General features: G+C 39.2%; 1 protein-coding gene across 1 annotated transcript; it reads right to left on the bottom strand.

Moving 5' to 3' along the window:
- LOC109823332 lies at window positions 1,027–3,689 on the bottom strand. The gene is made up of 4 exons (XM_020389614.1): window positions 3,501–3,689; window positions 1,685–2,453; window positions 1,304–1,591; window positions 1,027–1,209 (listed from the first exon to the last, which is right to left on the bottom strand). Exons 1-4 carry the CDS (start codon window positions 3,672–3,674, stop codon window positions 1,034–1,036), a joined length of 1,407 nt encoding a protein of 468 aa, XP_020245203.1. The 5' UTR covers window positions 3,675–3,689; the 3' UTR covers window positions 1,027–1,033.

Here is a 21,494-nt window from a genome sequence, read left to right on the forward strand (position 1 = left end):
AATATGTTAACCATCTCTGTGTGTCATAGTGTAGATTTGGCATTCTTTAGGGGATTAGGTCACTTCGGGCTTAAACAGAAAATCCTAGCTTCATACCATTTTTCTTGGACATCTGCATATTTATGAGCAGATAGTTTCAAATTAAAAAAGAAAAGGGAAATCTGTCGACATAGCCAATGTTTTATTTGTCAGTGATTCTCCAGCATTATGTAATTTTTATTACAAAGTTTGGCACTTCCAGTTGAGTATATTAGATGGGCAATCGTTCAGTAACAATAATTAGATTGGGCTAATTTGCTCTGTGAGGTTCATCGTCCAAACAGGCGCCCCAAGGATGCTCGAACACCCAAACAGGCACTCCAAGGATGCTCCGGTCAAAATAATATTACCTTTCTACTTCAGTGTCGACCCTCAAATGAATGATCCAACTTCAGGGCTTAAAATCAAATTTTCAGACCAAATACACATTTTCAAAATTTCAAATTATAAATTAAGTATATTAAAGACATTGGAGCGGGATAGTTAATCCTTCTCATATATCCCTTGTTATATAATTCTCACCGTAGGAACCTAATCAATGATCAATTTAGTGCTTTAATAATAATAAAATGTTCCGTATCAATTGCTGGTAATTGATCATGTACATGTATTTTCTTATTCAAACTATAATATGTTATATATTAACAAACTCGGTGGGAAACCGCTCTACAGAATTTTGTTAAATTATGTCAACAGAAGGTTGGCCGAAAAATATTGTCAGTGTTAAATATTGTTTGGGCCTCAAACATTATTTGCATTGAAACGGTGAAAGAAGACAATGCATTAAACGGTGAAAGAACGAGCGTTAAAATTCTTTTAGCTAGCTGATATAAGAAGAAGGATGTATTAGTTAAGCGTTTAAATAGTTTCTATTTTCGTTGCAATTGCCAAACACATAAGAGCGAGAGACTTGAGGTATATGCACATAAAATCATTCCTTATTGAATATTTTAATAGACTTGAGGTATACTCCAACAATTATTTCCCCTCTCGGTCATTGCTGCACGGGTCTGTTGCTGGGAACCATCTTGAACCATTGACCCTCAGGATCGCAGTTCTTGTCTTCACCGATGCAGTTGCAGGGATTCGTGATGAGAGTGCTGCCATCAGAGCCGATATCCAGGCATAGATTAGTCACCGATGCAGTTGCAGGGATTCGTGATGAGAGTGCTGCCATCAGAGCCGATATCCAGGCATAGATTAGTCTGTGAAGTGATGTGTAGTTTCGAGTTTGATATCAGATCCCATTTGAAGCTATCCAGGCATAGATTAGTCTGTGAAGTGATGTGTAGTTTCGAGTTTGATATCAGATCCCATTTGAAGCTATCACTGTTAGCGAAATTCTGGAGCGTCACCGGCTGGCCTGCACCTGATTCCTTCAGGAACGAGTCTGAATTTACGAGCTGGATGGTCTGACCATTATATTTCCAACCTCTCGGTGAGTCACAAGGGCCTAAATGCAATGACGAATTTGTCGAACCGTCCTGGACGACGCACGACCCTGTTTTCGGATGGTAGAGCACGGTGTTGAGGGGATTGTTGAGTCCTGGACCTGAGTCAAGAATTAAAATCGTATCGTTATTTACGCAGTTAGTTACAAAAGGACAGCGTGACGGTATTAGGGCATTTTGTTAACTAATTATACCTCGGAAGGGAGATTTTATAGAAGCGAGCCGATGTAGGAAGGTAGCATTCCTTGGTCCAGACCAATCAAAATTCATAGCACCATAAGCCTCCTCCACATCGAGTACGCCTTCTCTTAGGTAATAACTCCCTTGCAAACCCCAGAGAGCCCAATCAAGGTCCAGCTCAGCTAGAGCTGCCAGAGCACAGCTCGAGTATCTGTTGTCATTCCTGTTCCCTCCCCCCTGATCGATCCCCCACTCGCTCATGAACAACGGAGTTCCTTGACTCAGCACGAACCCCGCATTGCTCATTATGTTGGAGGTTATAGAGCCGCAAGCATCATTGGCGTTCTGATTGCTCCACGTACCGGTATTTGTGAACGCGTACCAGTGCACCTCATGGACGAGCTTGTTGGGAAAGGAGAGCTCGAGTTTTTTTTTCGACAGAAAGCTGAGGTCATTATCGAAGTTGAGTCCTGAGAGTATGACGAGGACGTTAGGGTTCGCTTGGTGAACCGCGTCGGCCCCCATCGGCATGTACTTGTACCAATCTGGAACATTTTGTCTTGGACCCCTGAGCTCATTTCTCAGGCTCATGCCGACGACATTGGTGACTCCGTTGAACAATCCGGCCATTTGTGAGAGCCCGGCGAGCCATTCGTTAGGATTGAAGAACGGGTCCCAGAAGAAACCATTGCCGTCATTGTTGTTGCAGCACCAGCCCGGCTGAGTTAAGTGATTGTCCAGGATCACCATTATGTTGTTGCTCCCAAGATTTGCCACCACAGCCTGCATCATATTTGATCCAACATAAACAAAGAAGAAATTATTATTATTCATACTCAAATTCACCATAATCAACTATCTTTTGTATTTGGCTGGATGCTGGACACGTGCGTGTTTAGGCAACCATATATATATCTTATTTTTCAATTTGTTTCGTATTCTTCATGATAGAAGCCAACTAATCCTTCAGTTTGCTATACTATATCTTATTTTTCAATTTGTTTCGTATTCTTCATGATAGAAGCCAACTAATCCTTCAGTTTGCTATACTAAACAAAAAGGTTGCTGGTCATCAACATTCTTCATGATAGAAGCCAACTAATCCTTCAGTTTGCTATACTAAACAAAAAGGTTGCTGGTCATCAACAGTTAATAAAAGAAAATGTCAAAAATGAATACAGTAAACAAACTACCCTTTCATGAAAACGTCCGTGTTGGTGTTAAATGCTGCTCGTCCTTACTTAGTATTATCTTCACTTATTTTGGTCATGTTGTTACATCCGAGTCACTATACGGATTTCAAATTTTACTTGTGAATCAACTAGGTCAACAGTATCACAAAAATTAATGTTATATTTTTCTCATGGTTAATTATGATGCATTTCCTGCATTTTAAATAACATTTAAAATGCTTTTTAGTTGCATTGTGCAGGACGGAGAACTAGCTAGTAATGCATAAAGGAACCTACACAATTACTCTTTTACAAACCTTTCACGTATAGCATGCAATAATTAAACGTATTGAAATTAAAGCAACTATAATAACTTTTCTAGTTGTACACAAACCTAAATGAACTTTTAAACTACTCTATATCTTTAACTATAGAGAACGCCTAAAGCAACAACAACAGTATGCCTACTCAACAAAAAATAATAATAATAATAAAACCAGCAAAAATAATTAACACAAGTTCTATATCTACTGAAACAAAATTACGAATCAAATGCGACCTATCCTACAAATATAGGACTTATAACCATAAATGAGCTGTAATAAAGAACCCCACAAGCAACAACGTTAAACACGATTTCTATTTTTTGATAGCTCACCTTGTACGCTTCGATGAGCGTCTTGTCCAGGATCCAAGCATTGTTTTTCGTCAATCCATCGAGGGATACATTGAGGCCGAGCCCTTGGAAGGATTGACGAACGGTGAGCGTAGCATAGGAGGAGTTAGTAACAAGGTAGAGAGGCCATGTGAGCCTAACACAGTTGAAACCCATCGAGCCTATTAACTTTGATATGGCATCCAACGGGCTCTTGCTGAGCCCCTCGGCGACCACTGGGGCCAAATGAGATGGCCAGTTTGCGCACGCGAGCTTGACACGTTGGCCTGACTCGTTGACGATCCATCGGTCCGAGGTGGAAAGGAAGCCTGACGTCGGCTGTGGATTTAGAGTCTGGAAAAGGATGATGAAGAGGAGGAGGGCGGGAGAAGTGTGGAGGAGGGACAGCTTCATGGTTATGGAATAGGGTAGGAGAAAAGTAAGTGAGCGTTTGTGACTGATGAGGGGTACTCCGGGGGTTTAAATAGATAACTAAAATGGATAATGTGAATCTGAAATATAAGGTATGTTTAGCTGTCACGATTCAGATTCAGGAGAGTTGTTAGGATTTTCTATTTTTATCCATACGCTCTGATACCAATTGACGCAGCGTGGAAGTGATAACTTCGGAATCCATCAAGGGTGTTCTCTGAATCCACAAAGAACGATCTTCGAATCCACGAAGAAAATATTGAGAAGAGAAATTTTATTAATCAAAAGTTATTCTTTTTTTCGGGTTACATGACTTTTCTTAAATAGAAAAACAAATAAGACTCCTAGTAAGACTAGAATTATAAAAATAAAAAGTATCAAATAAGACTCCTGGTAAGACTAGAATTACAAAAATAAGAAAGTGTTAAATTCTATCCTAAAAAGACTCCTTATAATAGAGGAAACAAATCATGAATCAAAATTGATTTTGTTTCCTAATCTAATTTGACTCTAAAATTAAATTTATTTCCTAATCTATATTTTCTAATCTAAATAGAAATTTATTTCCTAATCTATATTTTCTAATCTAAATAGATTCCAACTCAGATTAAGCGTCCTACATCAGTCACCCATTGTTGAAAGAAGCTCGACCTCGAGATTATATTTGTTAGAATAGTATCTTCATTGATAAATAATTTACTTCTCTTGCAATGATCAACATCTACCTTATACTTAGTACCGATTTTCTTCATCTATTGTTTTGCCACTTCAGTTAGAACTTCTTCTGACTCAAATTCTTAAATAAATCTTTTATACACCATGGTTACGTGTCTGACAGCAGGTGGATCTGCAATTGACATGATAAACTCCTCAAAATATGTTCCATGTTGCTTCTCATAGTCTCGTCTTACTAGGAGTCTTATTTGTTTTTCTATTTAAGAAGAGTCATTTAACCCAAAAAAAAGAATAACTTTTGATTAATAAAATTTCTCTTCTCAATATTTTCTTCGTGGATTCGAAGATCGTTATTTGTGGATTCGAAGATCGTTCTTTGTGGATTCAGAAAACACCCTTGGTGGATTCCGAGGTTATCACTTCCGCTCTAAAACCAATTGACGCAGCGCGGAAGTGATAACCTCGGTTGGTGGATTCCGAGGTTATCACTTCCGCTCTAAAACCAATTGACGCAGCGCGGAAGTGATAACCTCGGAATCCACCAATGGTGTTCTCTGAATCCACAAATAAATGATCTTCGAATACACGAAGAACTTCGAATCCACGAAGAAAATATTGACAAGAGAAATTTTATTAATCAAAAGTTATTCTTTTTTTGGGATTACATGACTCTTCTTAAATAGAAAAACAAATAAGACTCCAAGTAAAGGGCTGTTTGGTTGCACACTTTTTGAGAAAATTTTTCTCAAAACACCTGACAATGACAAATTTGTAATTAAAAGTTTTTCAGAGATTTCTGTAAATTGTGTTTGGTTCAACAAAAAATTTACAGAAATATTTTCTATAAAATATCAAAACCTACCAAATTTTACAAAAAGTAATTTAATCTCAAAATGAGAGGAAATCATCAGAAATCTGACACATACCATATTTAATTAAAAACCTACTAAATCTTGTTTTTTTCTATAAAGGGGCTGTTTGGTTGTTGTTGGTAAAGTTGTGTATTTATGACACAACTTGGAAAGTTGTTATCCACCTCATCAATTTCAATTTTATACTTTTCCTTGTTTATTTTTGATTATATTGGAATCATAAAACACTTGTTTGGTTTACAAAATAAAACTTTAATTGTTTATTTGGAAAGTGTAAAATGTGGTCCCTACTCAAATGATTATATTGGTTGGAATTATTTTTTATTATTTTTTCCTAACTTCAATGTTAGCTTTCTCCTAAAATCATGTTTTTTTTTCATGAAATCACTTTACAAGTCACATCAACATATGAAATCACTTTACACTATTTTTACAACTACAAACAAACAATTGAAAGTGATGAAAGCTGACATTGAGACCCACTTTTTTACACTTTACATCCTTTTACATGGTAAAAACATACAACCAAACAGCCCCAAAGTCATGAGCTATTTTCTTGTTTTGAACCAAACAAGAAAAGTATAAAAAACAAGAAAATTGGTACTTTTTAATTTCCCAAAACTTTTCCTATAATTTTTTTTAAGAAATACAAGGAAATCATATTTTAGGTGGAAAACATTTCCTATAATTTCTAACAATTGAACCAAACACCCCCTAAGACTAAAATTATAAAAATAGAAAGTATCAAATAAGACTCCTGGTAAGACTAGAATTACAAAAATAAGAAAGTGTCAAATTATATCCTAAAAAACTCCTTATAATAGAGGAAACAAATCATGAATCAAAATTGATTTTGTTTCCTAATCTAATTTGACTCTAAAATTAAATTTATTTCCTAATCTATATTTTCTAATCTAAATAGATTCCAACTCAAATTAAGCGTCCTACATCAGTCACTCCTTGTTGAAAGAAGCTCGACCTCGAGTTTATATTTGTTAGAATAGTATCTTATTGATAAATAATTTTCTTCTCTTGCAATGATCAATATTTGCCTTGTACTTAGCATTGATTTTCTTCATCTATTGTTTTGCCTCTTCAGTTAGGACTTCTTCTGACTCAAATTCTTGAATAAATCTTTCATACACCATGGTTACATGTTTGACAGTATGTGGATCTGTAATTGACTTGAAAAACTCCTCAAAATATGTTCCATGTTGCTTATCATATTCTAGTCTTACTAGGAGTCTTATTTATTTTTCTATTTAAGAAGAGTCATGTAACCCCTAAAAAAGAATAACTTTTGATTAATAAAATTTCTCTTCTCAATATTTTCTTCGTGGATTTGAAGTTCTTCGTGGATTCAAAGATCGTTCTTTATGGATTCAGAGAACATTATTGAAAGATTCCGAGGTTATCACTTCCGCTCTGATAACAAAAATAGAAAGTATCAAATAAGACTCCAGGTAAGACTAGAATTACAAAAATAAGAAAGTGTCAAATTCTATCCTAAAAAGACTCCTTATAATAGAAGAAACAAATCATGAATCAAATTTGATTTTGTTTCCTAATCTAATTTGACACTAAAATTAAATATTTATTTCCTAATCTATATTTTCTAATCTAAATAGATTCCAACTCAGATTAAGCGTCCTACATCAGTCTTCCCTTGTTGAAAGAAGCTTGACCTTGAGCTTATATTTTTTAGAATAGTATCTTCATTGATAAATAAATTTTTTCTCTTGCAATGATCAGCATCTGCCTTGTCCTTAGCTGTGACGCCCCTGGGTTCACACAAGGCTGCAGTCCAAGGTGAAATCAGGAATGTCAAACCTGTCATGCACTACACCGTGCAATAATACGTTTCATCATCATAATAAGTATCCATCTAGTGGAATCAACAACAGGTGTAGGTACAAAACAGGCAAAAGAAAATATAATGGAACAGTAATAAACAATAGGTGATCTGAAGAAAATAGTCATCACTGATATGAGTAAATAAATCTCTGAGAAGAAACAATATCTGAGCTGAATACAAATGTCTCGACACAGGGAAAAATAACATTTATGAACCTCGCCTTTACAAAAACTAGAATAAACTCTCAATTAAAGTCCTCGTGTTGGACTATAATCCATTTCAGTCCTCGTGTTGGACATTTACCTTTTAGTCCATGTGTTGGACATTTACTTTTCAGTCCATGTGTTGGACACTCACTTTTTCGTCCATGTGTTGGACGTTTACTTTCAGTCCATGTGTTGGACAACCACCTTTCAGTCCATGTGTTGGACATCCACTACTTTTGATTTTAGTCCATGTGTTGGACATCAATTTAGACCTTGATTTTGACATTTATACTGTATATGCTTTACATGACATGTACATGAGTTGTGACATGAGATAGTATATGAGTTCGGAGTTTGGGTGTGCGATTCTTCCTATTATTATTATTGTTCCTGTTCTAGCTCTTGGGTTTGATATTTAAGGGTTTGCAACTTGAGATAACGAGGTATATACATGAGGGTTTCCTTGTTTGGATTATTTCGCTCGACGTACCTATGCTCGTGTTGTAAATTCCTAAATATTAAAGCCCTCTTTGTTAGGACTAATGATTTTGTATCTATTATATATTATCTGTATTTTCTGTATACAACGAACCCTCTCCCTTGGGGTTGGTTGTGATGTTACCCGCTATAGAGCTTTGACGCTCGTTGTTTCCCCACTTTCAAGTAACGAGCCAGGTGCACGGAGAGCCGTAGGTTGATGGATTTGCTCTAGCAGTTATTCATAGATATTATTAGTATATGTTTGAACTCCACAATAAATTTTGTTTATGAACAATTGAGAGTTTATTCTAGTTTTTGTAAAGGCGAGGTTCCTAAATGTTATTTCTCCCTGTGTCGAGACATTTGTATTCAGCTCAGATATTGTTTCTTCTCAGAGATTTATTTACTCATATCAGTGATGACTATTTTCTTCAGATCACCTATTGTTTATTACTGTTCCATTATATTTTCTTTTGCCTGTTTTGTACCTACACCTGTTGTTGATTCCACTAGATGGATACTTATTATGATGGTGAAACGTATTATTGCACGGTGTAGTGCATGACAGGTTTGACATTCCTGATTTCACCTTGGACTGCAGCCTTGTGTGAACCCAGGGGCGTCACATTAGCATTAATTTTCTTCATTTGTTATTTTGCCTCTTCAGTTAGGACTTCTTCTGACTCAAATTCTTCAATAAATCTTTCATACACCATGGTTACGTGTCTGACAGCATGTGGATCTACAATTGACATGAAAAACTTCTTGTCACGCCCCGCTTCCCAAAATACCCGGGAATCGGAATGTGAACAAGTCCCCCCGATCACAATCAGCAAGAATATATAATAAACAACTCAGAATAAAAGAATACATATCATATCATAAATGAATATCATCCAAAACAAAATGATACAGGTCAACATGCCCTTATACAAAACTAAATAAATAAATACTGAAGAGATACAAAAAATACATCGATCAATGGAAAAAAAAGAACTACAAAAGTAAACTGGAACTATCAAAGAATAGGCTTCGACTCCTTCTTCTGCTCTGTCNGCTGAACCTGTTCTTCTCCTAAGTCTGACGTACACCAAAGAAAACAGGTGTACGTCAGGTGCATGGCGCACGACAAGATACCATAAAAGAAAATAGAATGAACGAAAATCTAACGCGAAAAACGATACGATAACAGAAACAACGAAAGAACGTACAACTGAAATCCACAAATCAACATGAAAACAAAACTAAATCATGATAACATAAAGCATCCAAAACCGATCAGGTAACGAGGTCATGCAGCTAGCGATCAATCAAATCATCCAAGTCACAAGGGCATACGATAAATGGAATTAATACTTAAAAATCTACAACAAGAGACGTAGTACGTCGAGCGAAATAATCCAAACAAGGAAACCCTCACGTATATAACATATGTCTCAAATTGTAGATAATTAAATATTAACTCCGATCTATGTATGGAAGGGAGCACAACTAGCCTATAACTCACAAGAACTCATAATTATTCATGTAACAAAGTCGTGTAACTAGCCATCCTATAACAGGTCACTAGCCCAAAACTCACTTCTACATGCAATGATATCCCTGCTCCTCAGACCCACCCCAGAGTGAAACGATCCACTGGTGCGAGCCTGAAAAATACCAACAACCACGATATCAATGTTCCTCAGACCCACCCCAGAGTGAAACGATCCACTAGTGCGGTCCTGGAAGATACCAACATCCACGATATACAATCACAATATCACTGCTCCTCAGACCCACCCAGAGTGAAACGATCCACTGGTGCGATCCTGGAAAATACATCAACAATCACAAATCACTACTCCTCGGACCCACGTCTGGTGACTACACAAACTTCACCAGCGCGAGCCCGGAATACAACCACAATCACAAATCTCATCTCCTCAGACTCACCCCGGTGACTACACAGACTTCACCAGCGCGAGCCTGGAATAAACAAATATCTCAACTCATCGGATCCACCCCGGTGACTACACAAACTTCACCGGCGCGAGCCCGGAATATAATCACAATCACAACTGTTCACATGGACCAAGACTTCTCACCCCAATTCTCGTAATTCCAGATCAACTACACCCGAGGTTCTAGATCGTAACTGTGTCATACAAGTCACTATAGTCATAAACTCCTAATAATTCTCAATCACAACATGAAACAATCAATGCAACTAATCATGTGCAATAATATCATAGCATATCAGATAATCAAAATAAGAATTATAAATCATAAACAGCATCTACATAACAAAAAATAATCTTTTTCTAAATTAATTCATTTAAATGATTTTGCTTAACAATTGATCTAAACTAGTTCATCTTTCAAAATAAATTCTTTTAAATTATTATAATTATCTAAAAATGATTCTTTTGCCGAACTAAATTCTTTTAATTCCTTATAATTATTCTGAAATACTATTTATCATATTACTATAATATATTTTAATATTCTTCATCAAACAGTCCACGCAGGTAAATACATCATAATTAAATTATGCAAATAATTCATAATAAATGTAAATATTTAAACCACAAAACAGGGAGAACGGGATCTTGCCTCGGGTTTTTGTCGAACGAATCGACGCTGACGGCGCGGGTCGGATCTGACGCGGAGGAGTTAGACGACGACATCGGTGGTAGAGGAGCTCCCAGCATGGCTATGGGGTTTGGAGTCTGAACGCGACGGCGGTGAGGCGGAGTTCGTCGAATTTAGAGGGCTCATCGGAGGACAGAGAGGAGGGGACTGTGGCGAGGGGGAGGACGACGGCGGGTGTGCTGGTGGAGGTGGTCGACGACCGTGGTGGACGGCCAGGCAGCGTCAGGGTGGTGCACGGCGACGAGGGAACAAGGGGAACGAGGGGGCGGCGCTCAGGGCGGCAGAGCAGAGCGAAGGTGGCTGGCGGTTGTGGGGAGAGCGCTGGAGGCAAGAGGAGGCTACGGCTGTTGCTGGGGACTGAGCAATCGCGGTGGCTAGCCGGAGGGAGCCGACGAGGGGGTGGTTCAGGGCTGGACGCGGTTGAGGGGACTATCGTGTGAAGATGGCGGATTCTGGGGTGACGTCGATGGCGAGGCTCCAAGGGCGACGGCTGCGGGTTGCAGGTGCGGTGGGTTTCGTCGTCTTCGGGATTCGCGGTGGCGCTCGCGGTTGGCCGGCTGGAGGAGAGGGGTCGGGGATCGCGACGGCGGATCTGGGTTGGGGAAGAAACGAAGGAGAGAGAGGAGAAAAACAATTATAATATATATATATATATATATATATATATAATATATATATATATTATATATATATATATATATGAGAGAGAGAAAAGAAATTATCGGGGGTTAGGCTTAGGTTTAAAATAATTAAAATAAATATTTTTTGGTACTTAAAAATTAAACTAATTACATACTAATTACCTACAAATGAAAACATACCCGTTGTGCTAATACAACACTTGATACGAAATAGTCAAATATACCCATATTGTATAATTAAACGATAATAATTAATAAAAAAATATGTTTATTTACATTTAAAATCCAATAATTATGGGATAATTATATACACAGTAAAACGTACTAGTTATATCAATATGACAGATAATATGTAATAGTAGAAATAATACAATAAATTATACCAAAAACATGTAATTAATAATACCATGTATTATATAAAATAATTTTTAATAATATTAATAATACAATATATTATTTAAAATATTATGTGATAGTACCGACAACACAACAAATTAATTCTAGAAATTTTTACCAAACAAAATAAATTTATAAATATTAAAACCATTTAAATAAATATAATTTTGGTTTTTAAATCGTAGAAAATTATAGGAAATTGAGAAAAATACAAATACTCTTTTAAAAATAATAATTAAATATTCTAAAATACCAGAAAATTATTTTAACTAGTATCAAAATTTCACGGTCCTTACACTCCTCAAAATATGTTCCATGTTATTTCTCATATTCTAGTCTTACTAGGAGTCTTATTTATTTTTCTATTTAAGAAGAGTCATGTAACCCCAAAAAAAGAATAACTTTTGATTAATAAAATTTCTCTTCTTAATATTTTCTTCGTGGACCCGAAGTTCTTCGTGGATTCGAAGATCGTTCTTTATGGATTTAGAGAACACCTTTGGTGGATTCCGAGGTTATCACTTCCGGTCTAATACCAATTGACGCAGCGCGGAAGTGATAACCTCGGAATCCACCAAGGGTGTTCTCTGAATCCACAAATAAATGAACTTCGAATACACGATGGTTACGTATTAGTTCAATTTTTTCGGCTGTGGGTATAGTATTCTTTTCATTTTGTAATCCATCTTTTGGTCCAACTTCGACTGTCTTTACAACTTTTTTCATAACCGTTAAAAACTGCAAGTTTGAAGCATCTCATGCAGAATCAAGTACTTAGAAAAAGTCAAAGAGAAAATCTAGAACAACTCAGTTAGTGATTAAAGTAAGAGACAACCTTAAGCTGTTAATAAGATATTATCATATAATCATAACATACAGTGCATTAAGGAGATGGTAAAAAGAGGAGAATTCCCTTGGTATTATTTGGCAGAAGAACATACTCCAAAATAATTATGAAGCGCTCGATCAAGAAAATGACTAAAATTAATAGGTCAACTAAAGCAGGACAGAAGCAATAGAATTGTAGATGAGACAATGATAGAAAAGATTAAAATACTTTAGCCTAAGGAATTTTTTCTACATCATCACAAGTACCTTATTTGTTAGATCACTCTCCCTGCCATTGCTTGATGAGTGGTAGTGACGAATTTGATGACCTTGTAAATACTATGAATAAGAAACATTATCAAAGACCCTTCGACTCCTACAAATGCTTGATTTCCTCCAAAGTAAAGAGTCTGAGCAGTACATATGAACCTTTGTTTTCCCTCCTCGTGTATATTCTTCTCTTAGAAGAGAAGCAAATTAGGCTCGATAAGTACATTTCAAATACAAGATGCAATAGAATGAATGGTAAAACAATTGACAAATTCTCCACCAATTTCTCTGCCTTCTTTATTCACCATCAAAGAGTATATATATTACAATAAGTTGACTCACCAAAATCTCCTAAAGATCTTCCTAATCACAAAGATCTATTTACCTAAAATACAAAGATATCACAATAATCTTAATACACCCCCCCCCCCTTCTCAAGTGGGAGCGTGAAGATCTGGAACGCCCAACTTGCAAAGTAGAAAACCCCCCCCCCCCCCTTCTCAAGTGGGAGCGTGAAGATCTGGAACGCCCAACTTGCAAAGTAGAAACTCAAAATTTGCATTCCCCAAGGATTTTGTAAAGATGTCTGCCAATTTAACACTAGTGGAAACATATGACGGACAAATCATCCCTTCAGTCACCGCATTTTGAACAAAATGACAGTCAGCTTCTATGTGCTTTGTTCTTTCGTGAAAAACTGGATTTTGAGCAATGTACAATGCCGACTGACTATCACAATACAACTTCATACCCTTCAAATGGCACACATCAAGGTCACCTAAAAGTTGTTTAAGCCACTTTAACTCACACACTATTGCCGCCATTGATCTATACTCAGCCTTTGCAGACTATCTAGATATTGTTTGTTGCTTCTTGGTCTTCCACGACACAGGAGAACATCCAAGTAACACGAACCAACCTATCAAGGAACGCCGCATAAGTGGACAACTAGCCCAATCTGAGTCACACCATCCTTTTAGACTTAGATCACTATCAGCCCGAAGCAAAATCCCTTGCCCCAGACTCTTCTTCAAATATCCCACGACCCGGAGAGTAGCCTCCCAATGATCCTCATGAGGTTGTTGCATAACTTGGGACAAAATATGAACCGAATATGCAAGATCAGGTCTCGTCATAGACAAGTAAATCAATCTTCCTAAAGACACCTATACGGCGCCAGATTTGCAAGTAATTCGCCCTTAGCAAGGGCCAAGTTGTGATTTTGTTCCATAGGAAATGTCGTAGGTTTTGCTTCCAACAAACCTGTTTCAGAAATTATCTCGAGTGTGTATTTTCTTTGGCAAAGAAAAATTCCTTCTGGATTGCGGCCTACCTCTAGCCCTAAGAAATATTTCAAAACTTCCAATCCTTCATATGAAAGCACTTGCCAAGGTAGTCTTTAAAAGTTGTCAATGCAACCTTATCATTCCCTATAATATCAACATAAACTATTACATTGATCTGAGTTCTTCCCTTGCACAACCCAAATAATGAATAATCTGAATAAGATTGCACAAATCCATAATTCTTCAATGCTGTTGACAGTTTTGCAAACCAACATCAGGGAGTTTGTTTCAAACCATACAAGGACTTTCTCAACCTGCAAAGCAAGTTAGGATTTATATTCTTGAAACCTAGAGGAACCTTCATATAAACCTCCTCACTCAAGTCATCGTGAAGAAAAGCATTATGCACATCCATCTGATGAACTTCCCAATTTTTAATAGCAGCAATTGTAAGAAAAATATGAACTGTCACCATTTTTGCCACAGGAACAAATGTCTCGTTATAGTCAATTCCTTTCACCTGATGATTTCCATGAATCACAAGTCTTTCTTTGAGTCGTTCCATGATGCCATCAGACTTATACTTAATTTTATATATCGACTTGCTCCCTAGTGCTTTCTTTCCGGGTGGAAGAGTTTCCATTACCCAAGTCTCATAGTCTTCAAGGGCTCGTATCTCCTTACCTATCATACCTCGTCATCCCGAGTCTTTCATTGCTTCTTTAAAGTTCTTTGGTTCATGTCCCATTGTCACGACTGTAAGAAAATTCTTGTGTCTCACAGAAAAACGTTCACAATTCACAAAATGTGTTATAGGATATGGCATACCTAAGGAAGATGAAGGAGTTGATGAATTCTCAGATGGATAATATGAGTAACAAAATCACAATACCGTGTAGAAGGAATCCTAGCTCGTTTTCCTCATCCTAGCTCACTGTCAACTTGTGAACTCCTTGCTCCTCTACCGTATTGTCCAGAACCTCAACACACACATCCTCTTGTGCGGGCTGCTTCATAGGCTGCACCGCAGCACCAGACCCCCCCTCGAGAGTAGACGCTGCCTCCAACCCCCCTCAACACACACATCACACTCAACAGCACCTACATCCTCACTCCATGCCCCATCCTCACTGTTCGCCAGCATAGAAGTCACTACATTCTGTGGTTTGGTAGTCGCAAAAAGAAATTCTTTCTCAAAAAACTGCACATCCCTTGATACGAAGTACTCATGTATTTCTAAATCATACAACTTCCAACCCTTCTTCACAAAAAGATAGCCAACAAAAATACACTTACGGCTCCTACTTGCAAATTTATCACCTTTGTGTCGTTTATTATGAGCATAGCAAAGGCAACCAAATACACGAATAGCATCATAAGAAGGCCTTTCCCAAACAGCATTTTATATGGCGATTTAGATTGAAGTAAAGTAGAGGGTGTTCTATTAATCAAGTGACATGCTGCCAACACACATTTTCCCCAAAATTTGATTGGTAAGTTCCCATGAAATCTTAATGCTTTGGCCACATTTAATATATGTTGATGTTTTCTCTCAACCCTCCCATTTTTTTGTGGAGTGCCAACACAACAAATCTCAAAAATAATTCTATTATTTTGAAAATAATCATGCAAACAATTAAATTCAGACTCATTGTCACTTCTCACCCTTTTTATCACTTGTTCAAATAGTTGTTCAACCATAGTAACAAAATTAAGAAACATAGATTCAATTTCCATTTTATTGCATAGTAAATATACCCAAACTCCTCTTGACAAATCATTAACTATTGTTAAAAAATAGGTAGCTCCACATGAAGAGCAAGTCTTGTAAGGCCCACACAAATCCAAATGAGCAAGTTCAAAAAACATACCATCTTTATTTGTACTGATGGGAAAACTAGATCTAGGTTACTTTGCCCGCGGACATACATCACAAGCTTTATTACTTCTCCGACAAGAAGGACTCATAGCTGGAATCATCTTCACTATTTTCTCCGAAGGATACCCCACTCGTTGATGCCATAACCCGAACGACAAATTACCATCCACTGTTATGACTTTCACTTGAGGAACACCACGAAAAAATAAAGTCCATCCAATCTTTCACCTACTCCAATCACCCTCCTCGTCGGTTGGTCCTATATAACACAAATATTATTAATGAATTGTACAACACAATTTGATTCATTGATTAATTGAGTCACAAAAATTAAATTCCATGTTAATTGTGGGAGATAAAGCACATGATCAAGCTGTAATCCTCCTGACAACACGACACTTCCTTCTTGGTTTGCTTCTGCCATGTTTCCATCCGGCAATCCCACCAGGCAGTTTTTCACTCTTCTCATATTTCTCAAAATAGATAAGTCACATGTCACATGGTTTGATGCTCCTGAATCAATAATCCAACTAAAAGTATCGTTCTTACCATACAGTCACTCTTTTGTTTTGGCTAAGTTCAAAAGATCAAGAAGTTGCTGCAGTTGCATTGCTGAAACACCCACAAGACCGCAGCTTTAGTCGTACCCACCAGCTCCTATGAGTTCCTTGCCTGCTGCCCAGATTAAGCTCCAGCCCTGCCGGTTTTATTTGCACGGACAGGTGGTGTACCATGGCCTCCACCATGGCCAGAACTAGCACGCCCACCTCCTCTACTTGACCGTCCTCCACCATGACCTAGTCCCCTTCCTCTGCGAGGTTTGTCCCCTCACCATTCGAGGAACCCGTGTAATTGATAACAAGAGGATTTGTCGTGGCCTTCTCTATTACAATGATTGCAAAACTTGTCAATATTATCCAGAAGACGAGACTTACCACGCGCATCAGGATGAATTGCAAAGTCCATGATACTATCTCGTTCTTCCTTGGATGAGGACAACTCTCCTCCATGCAGTCTTTTCGCTTGAATCACTTGGTTATATGCTCTATCAAGCATTGGCAATGGCTCTTGTCCAAGCAGATGTGTTTGAATTGAAGCATATGCACCATCGAGGTTGATAAGAAAGTGATGCAGATAGTCCTCTTCTCTCATTATTTCTACCTGCATGACTATGTTACACGTGTAACTTCTGTTGTGCGCCGCGGAAGCCCCAAATAGACAATACAAAAGCACACACAAGAACAATAGTAGACCACAATGCATACAAGCCGAACAATCACAGCAAGAACATAAGATATACGTGGTTCGGCAATGTGCCTACGTCCACGGGGCAAGGAGGGGGAAGCTTTACTATTCATATCAAAGGGGAATACAAATTAGGGTTACAAATCTTACCCAAAACCCTAGAATAAGATCAATAGATCCCTCTAATAGACTCCAACAAGAGAAGCCCTCAAAATCCCCTTTGCTTCAGCTCAAAATCGCCCAACCCCAACCCTAGAAAACAGTTTAGGGTATATATACATCTCACAAATGAAACGGGTCTGGAAACAGAACCCAACTGAAACCCGCTTCATCGGTCGACCGGCACGGTCGACCACGATCCATCGTGGTCGACCGGTCCGGTCGACCGAACTCTACCCAGCAGAATCCCAAAAGTCCAGAGAGTTTGTCAGTCGACCGCACCGGTCGACCGACCACAAAACAGAAACATCTGCGATCGACCGGCCCGGTCGACCGACACCAACTCTGCCGCACAGTAAGCATTGTGCACGAATGCGATCGACCGGACCGGTCGACCGCCACCCGCTCAGTCTGAAACCTGAGCCTAAACACTGAATCTGTCGTCCTCTACTGCTGATTCTACAAATCTCCACCTCGGTGAACTTTTGCCAAAACTGAGCCGACACCAAAAAACACCCCAATCAATCTCAACCGGCTGCATCTGTAAGACTGCCTACGTATCCTCTTGCCTAAGGAATCAAGCCGAATGTAGTTCATCCAAATGACCGTCAATGGCCTCAACAACGAAGAATATTCAATAAGTTCAAACAATGACCAAACTTCACACCTGGTACGACTTTGGTCAACATATCAGCAGGATTGTCCTTAGTGTGGACCTTCTCCAACGTGACATCACCATCATCCAATACGTCACGTACAAAGTGATATCTGACACCAGTGCACTAGCCAATGTAAAAACATAACCTGTAGTGGACAGACGCTTGTCAAGATCTCCGGCATAGTCGGAATCCACGTAGTCAATATAATCCCGCCCTGTCTCATCATTCTTCGCAAATATCAATCCAACATCCACAGTACCCTTGATATACCTTAGAATCCACTTCACGGCCTCCCAATGCCCCTTCCCGGGGTTGTGCATGTACCTAGATACCATGCTCACGGCCTGTGATAAATCTGGCCTAGTACACACCATAGCATACATCAAGCTACCCACTGCGCTGGCGTATGGAACCTTGGACATGTAGTCCATATCCTCCACTAAAACTGGTTATATCAAAGCTGAAAGCTTAAAGTGGGAAGCTAATGGAGTACTCACCACCTTGGTATTACCCTCAAAATTGAATTTCTTCAGCATCTTCTGCAAAAAACTCCTCTGTGTAAGCTTCAATCTCCCCTTCACCCTGTCTCGCTCAATCTCCATACCCAATATCTTCTTCTCCCCTTCACCCTGTCTCGCTCAATCTCCATACCCAATATCTTCTTAGCCTCTCCCAGGTCCTTCATCTCAAATTCAGATGACAGCTCCTTTTTCAATTTCCCAATAGCTAAAGTGTTCCTGGAAGCTATGAGCATAACATCAACACATAATAACAAATAAATGTGCTCACCATCCTGTAGCTTGCGCATATAAACACACGGATCATAAGGGCTCATCGTGTATCCTCGGCCAATCATAAAGCTATCAAATCTCTTGTACCACTATCGCGGTGATTGCTTCAGTCCATAAAGAGATTTCTTCAATTTGCACACCAAGTCTTCTCTTCCTGCAGCTTTAAACCCCATAGGTTGTGTCATGTAGATCTCCTCCTGCAGCTTTAAACCCCATAGGTTGTGTCATGTAGATCTCCTCATCTAAGTCTCCATGTAGAAAGGCCTTCTTCACGTCCATTTGGACCAAATCTAAGTCCAGCTGTGCTACCAATGCCAATAGTATCCGAATCGACGAATGCTTCACAACGGGTGAAAACACCTCGTTGTAATCAACGCCCTCAAGCTGTGCATATCCCTTGGCAACCAATCTAGCCTTGAACCGAATGTCCCCAATAGAAGATCCCTCCTTCTTAGCATACACCCACTTGCAACCAATAGCTTTCTTACCCTTAGGTAGCTATGCAAGTTCCCAAGTGTCGTTCTTTTGAAGAGATTGCATCTCCTCCTCCATAGCATTCCTCCACCTAATAGAATCAGGGCTGAAATCTGCCTCCCTGAATGTGGCAGGAATCAAATCATCAACGACATCCACCGATAAAGCATATGCCACCATGACATCATCATATCTAGCTGGCCGACGAATCTCTCTCCTAGGTCTATCTGCTGCAATGGACCCCTGAGCATGACCCTGCTCCTGAGCCTCACCATCCACTATATCCCCTAAATGCCCGACTGTCATCTCAACTCCTTCCCGTGTCACCTCTGTAGGAGTCTCTATGGGAACAGTGCCAACTGGAGTGGGTGGAGTCACATCATCCTCCACCTGTTGTGATATCCCTCCTGTCTGATCTTCCTCCACCTGCTGAGGAACTCGAGGCTTCATCATGTACGCCTCATCGAATGTGATATCTCTGCTAATGATCATCTTCTTGTCTTGTGGATCCCATAATTTGAAGCCTTTTACACCTTCTCTAAATCCCACAAAGATAGCCTTCCTCGCTCTCGGATTCAACTTCCCATCACTAACATGGAAATAAGATGGACACCCAAAAATCCGAAGAGTCCCATAATCACTAGCCACACAACCAGAACAACGCTCCAAAGGAGTCTTCCCCTCTATCACAGTGCACGACAACCTGTTAATGAGATGGCTATCATAAACTAACGCCTCGGCCCAAAAAGATCTAGCCAATCCACTCTGCGTCATCATACATCACACCTTCTCCAGCAAGGTACGGTTCAGCCTCTCTGTCACCCCATTCTGTTGCGGTGTCTCTCTAACTATGAAGTGTCTTCTAATGCCGTGATCCCGGCAAAACTGCAGAAATGGATCACTCTTGTACTCTCCACCATTGTCTGAACAAAGAGTCTTCACCTTTCTACCTGTCTGCAGCTCCACTTTCTTCTTCCACTCCACAAATATATCCAGGACCTCATGTTTATGCTTCATGGTATATACTCAATTCCTCCTGGAATAATCATCAATGAAAGTGACAAAATAATTTGCCCCACCAAGCAATGTGTGCTTGGAAGGGCTCTAAACATCTGTGTGAATGTAGTCTAATATACCTTGGGTGTTGTGAATTGCGGTGCCAAACTTCACTTTAGTCTTCTTCCCAAGTATGCAATGCTCACACAGATCCATCTTGCAGGTCTTTGCACCTTTCAATAGCCCCTGTTTTGCCAATGACTGAAGGGACTTTTCACCTGTGTGTCCTGGCCTCATGTGCCATAGTGTGGTAGTGTCCTCCTCTGTGGTGATAGAAGCCAACTGTCTTGCCCTTCAAGTAGTATAGGTTGTTTTCCCTGACACCTCGCATCACCACCATGGATCCCTTCATGACCTTCAAACTAGCATCCTCTAATATCACTCTATAACCGGATGCCTCCAAAGTCCCAAGAGAAATGAGGTTCTTCGTCAACTGCCGCACGAACCTCACATCTTTCAATTCCCTAGTCACCCCGTCATGCATTCTGATTCTGACTGAGCCAATCCCACTAATAGGACAAACGTGATTGTTCCCAATGAGCACCACATCTCCTCTCTTCAACTCCTCAAAGTTGATAAACCAATTCCTCTCAGGGCAAATATGAAATGTAGCTCCCGAATCAAGCATCCACTCCGTAGAGTCGGCATAATAAACTGACGGCAGTGCGGGACAAGAATAACCGGAAGAATCTGAATCTGAAATGTCGCCAACAACCTTAGCAACATTCACCTTTGAAGCTTGTACAGCTTTCCCCCTTTGCTTTCCGGCTCTATCTTTCAACTTTGGGCACTCATTCTTCCAAAGTCCCTCTTCTTTGTAAAGGCACATTGATTTCTACCAACACTTTTATGGCCACCCCTATTCTTTGATTTTGAGCAATTGAACTTTTGACGGTTTAGACTACGGCCACGAACTACAAGTGCATCACCTGATGCCTTCTCGGAGGGCTCACCATCGTTCTTCCTCAGCTCATAATTCACTAATGCCGCGGTCACCTCCTTTTAGCTAACTGTATTTCGCCCATTTATCATAGTGAGAACAAAAGTACTAAATTCATCATCCGGTAACGAACACAATAGTAACATCGCCTTGTCTTCATCCTCCATCATGATATCAACATTGGCCATATCCGAAATTAGCTTTGTGAAGTTGTTAACA

The sequence above is a fragment of the Asparagus officinalis genome, chromosome 9 (assembly GCF_001876935.1).
Source record: "Asparagus officinalis chromosome 9, Aspof.V1, whole genome shotgun sequence".
NCBI classification, from domain to species: domain Eukaryota; kingdom Viridiplantae; phylum Streptophyta; class Magnoliopsida; order Asparagales; family Asparagaceae; genus Asparagus; species Asparagus officinalis.

Coding starts and splice junctions, on each gene's coding strand:
- LOC109823332 (XM_020389614.1), bottom strand. CDS start 3,674: ATGGGTTTCAACTGTGTTAGGCTCACATGGCCTCTCTACCTTGTTACT. Junction 1,592..1,684: donor TATAAAATCTCCCTTCCGAG/GTATAATTAGTT, acceptor TTCTTGACTCAG/GTCCAGGACTCAACAATCCC. Junction 1,210..1,303: donor CACTTCACAGACTAATCTAT/GCCTGGATAGCT, acceptor CTCTGATGGCAG/CACTCTCATCACGAATCCCT.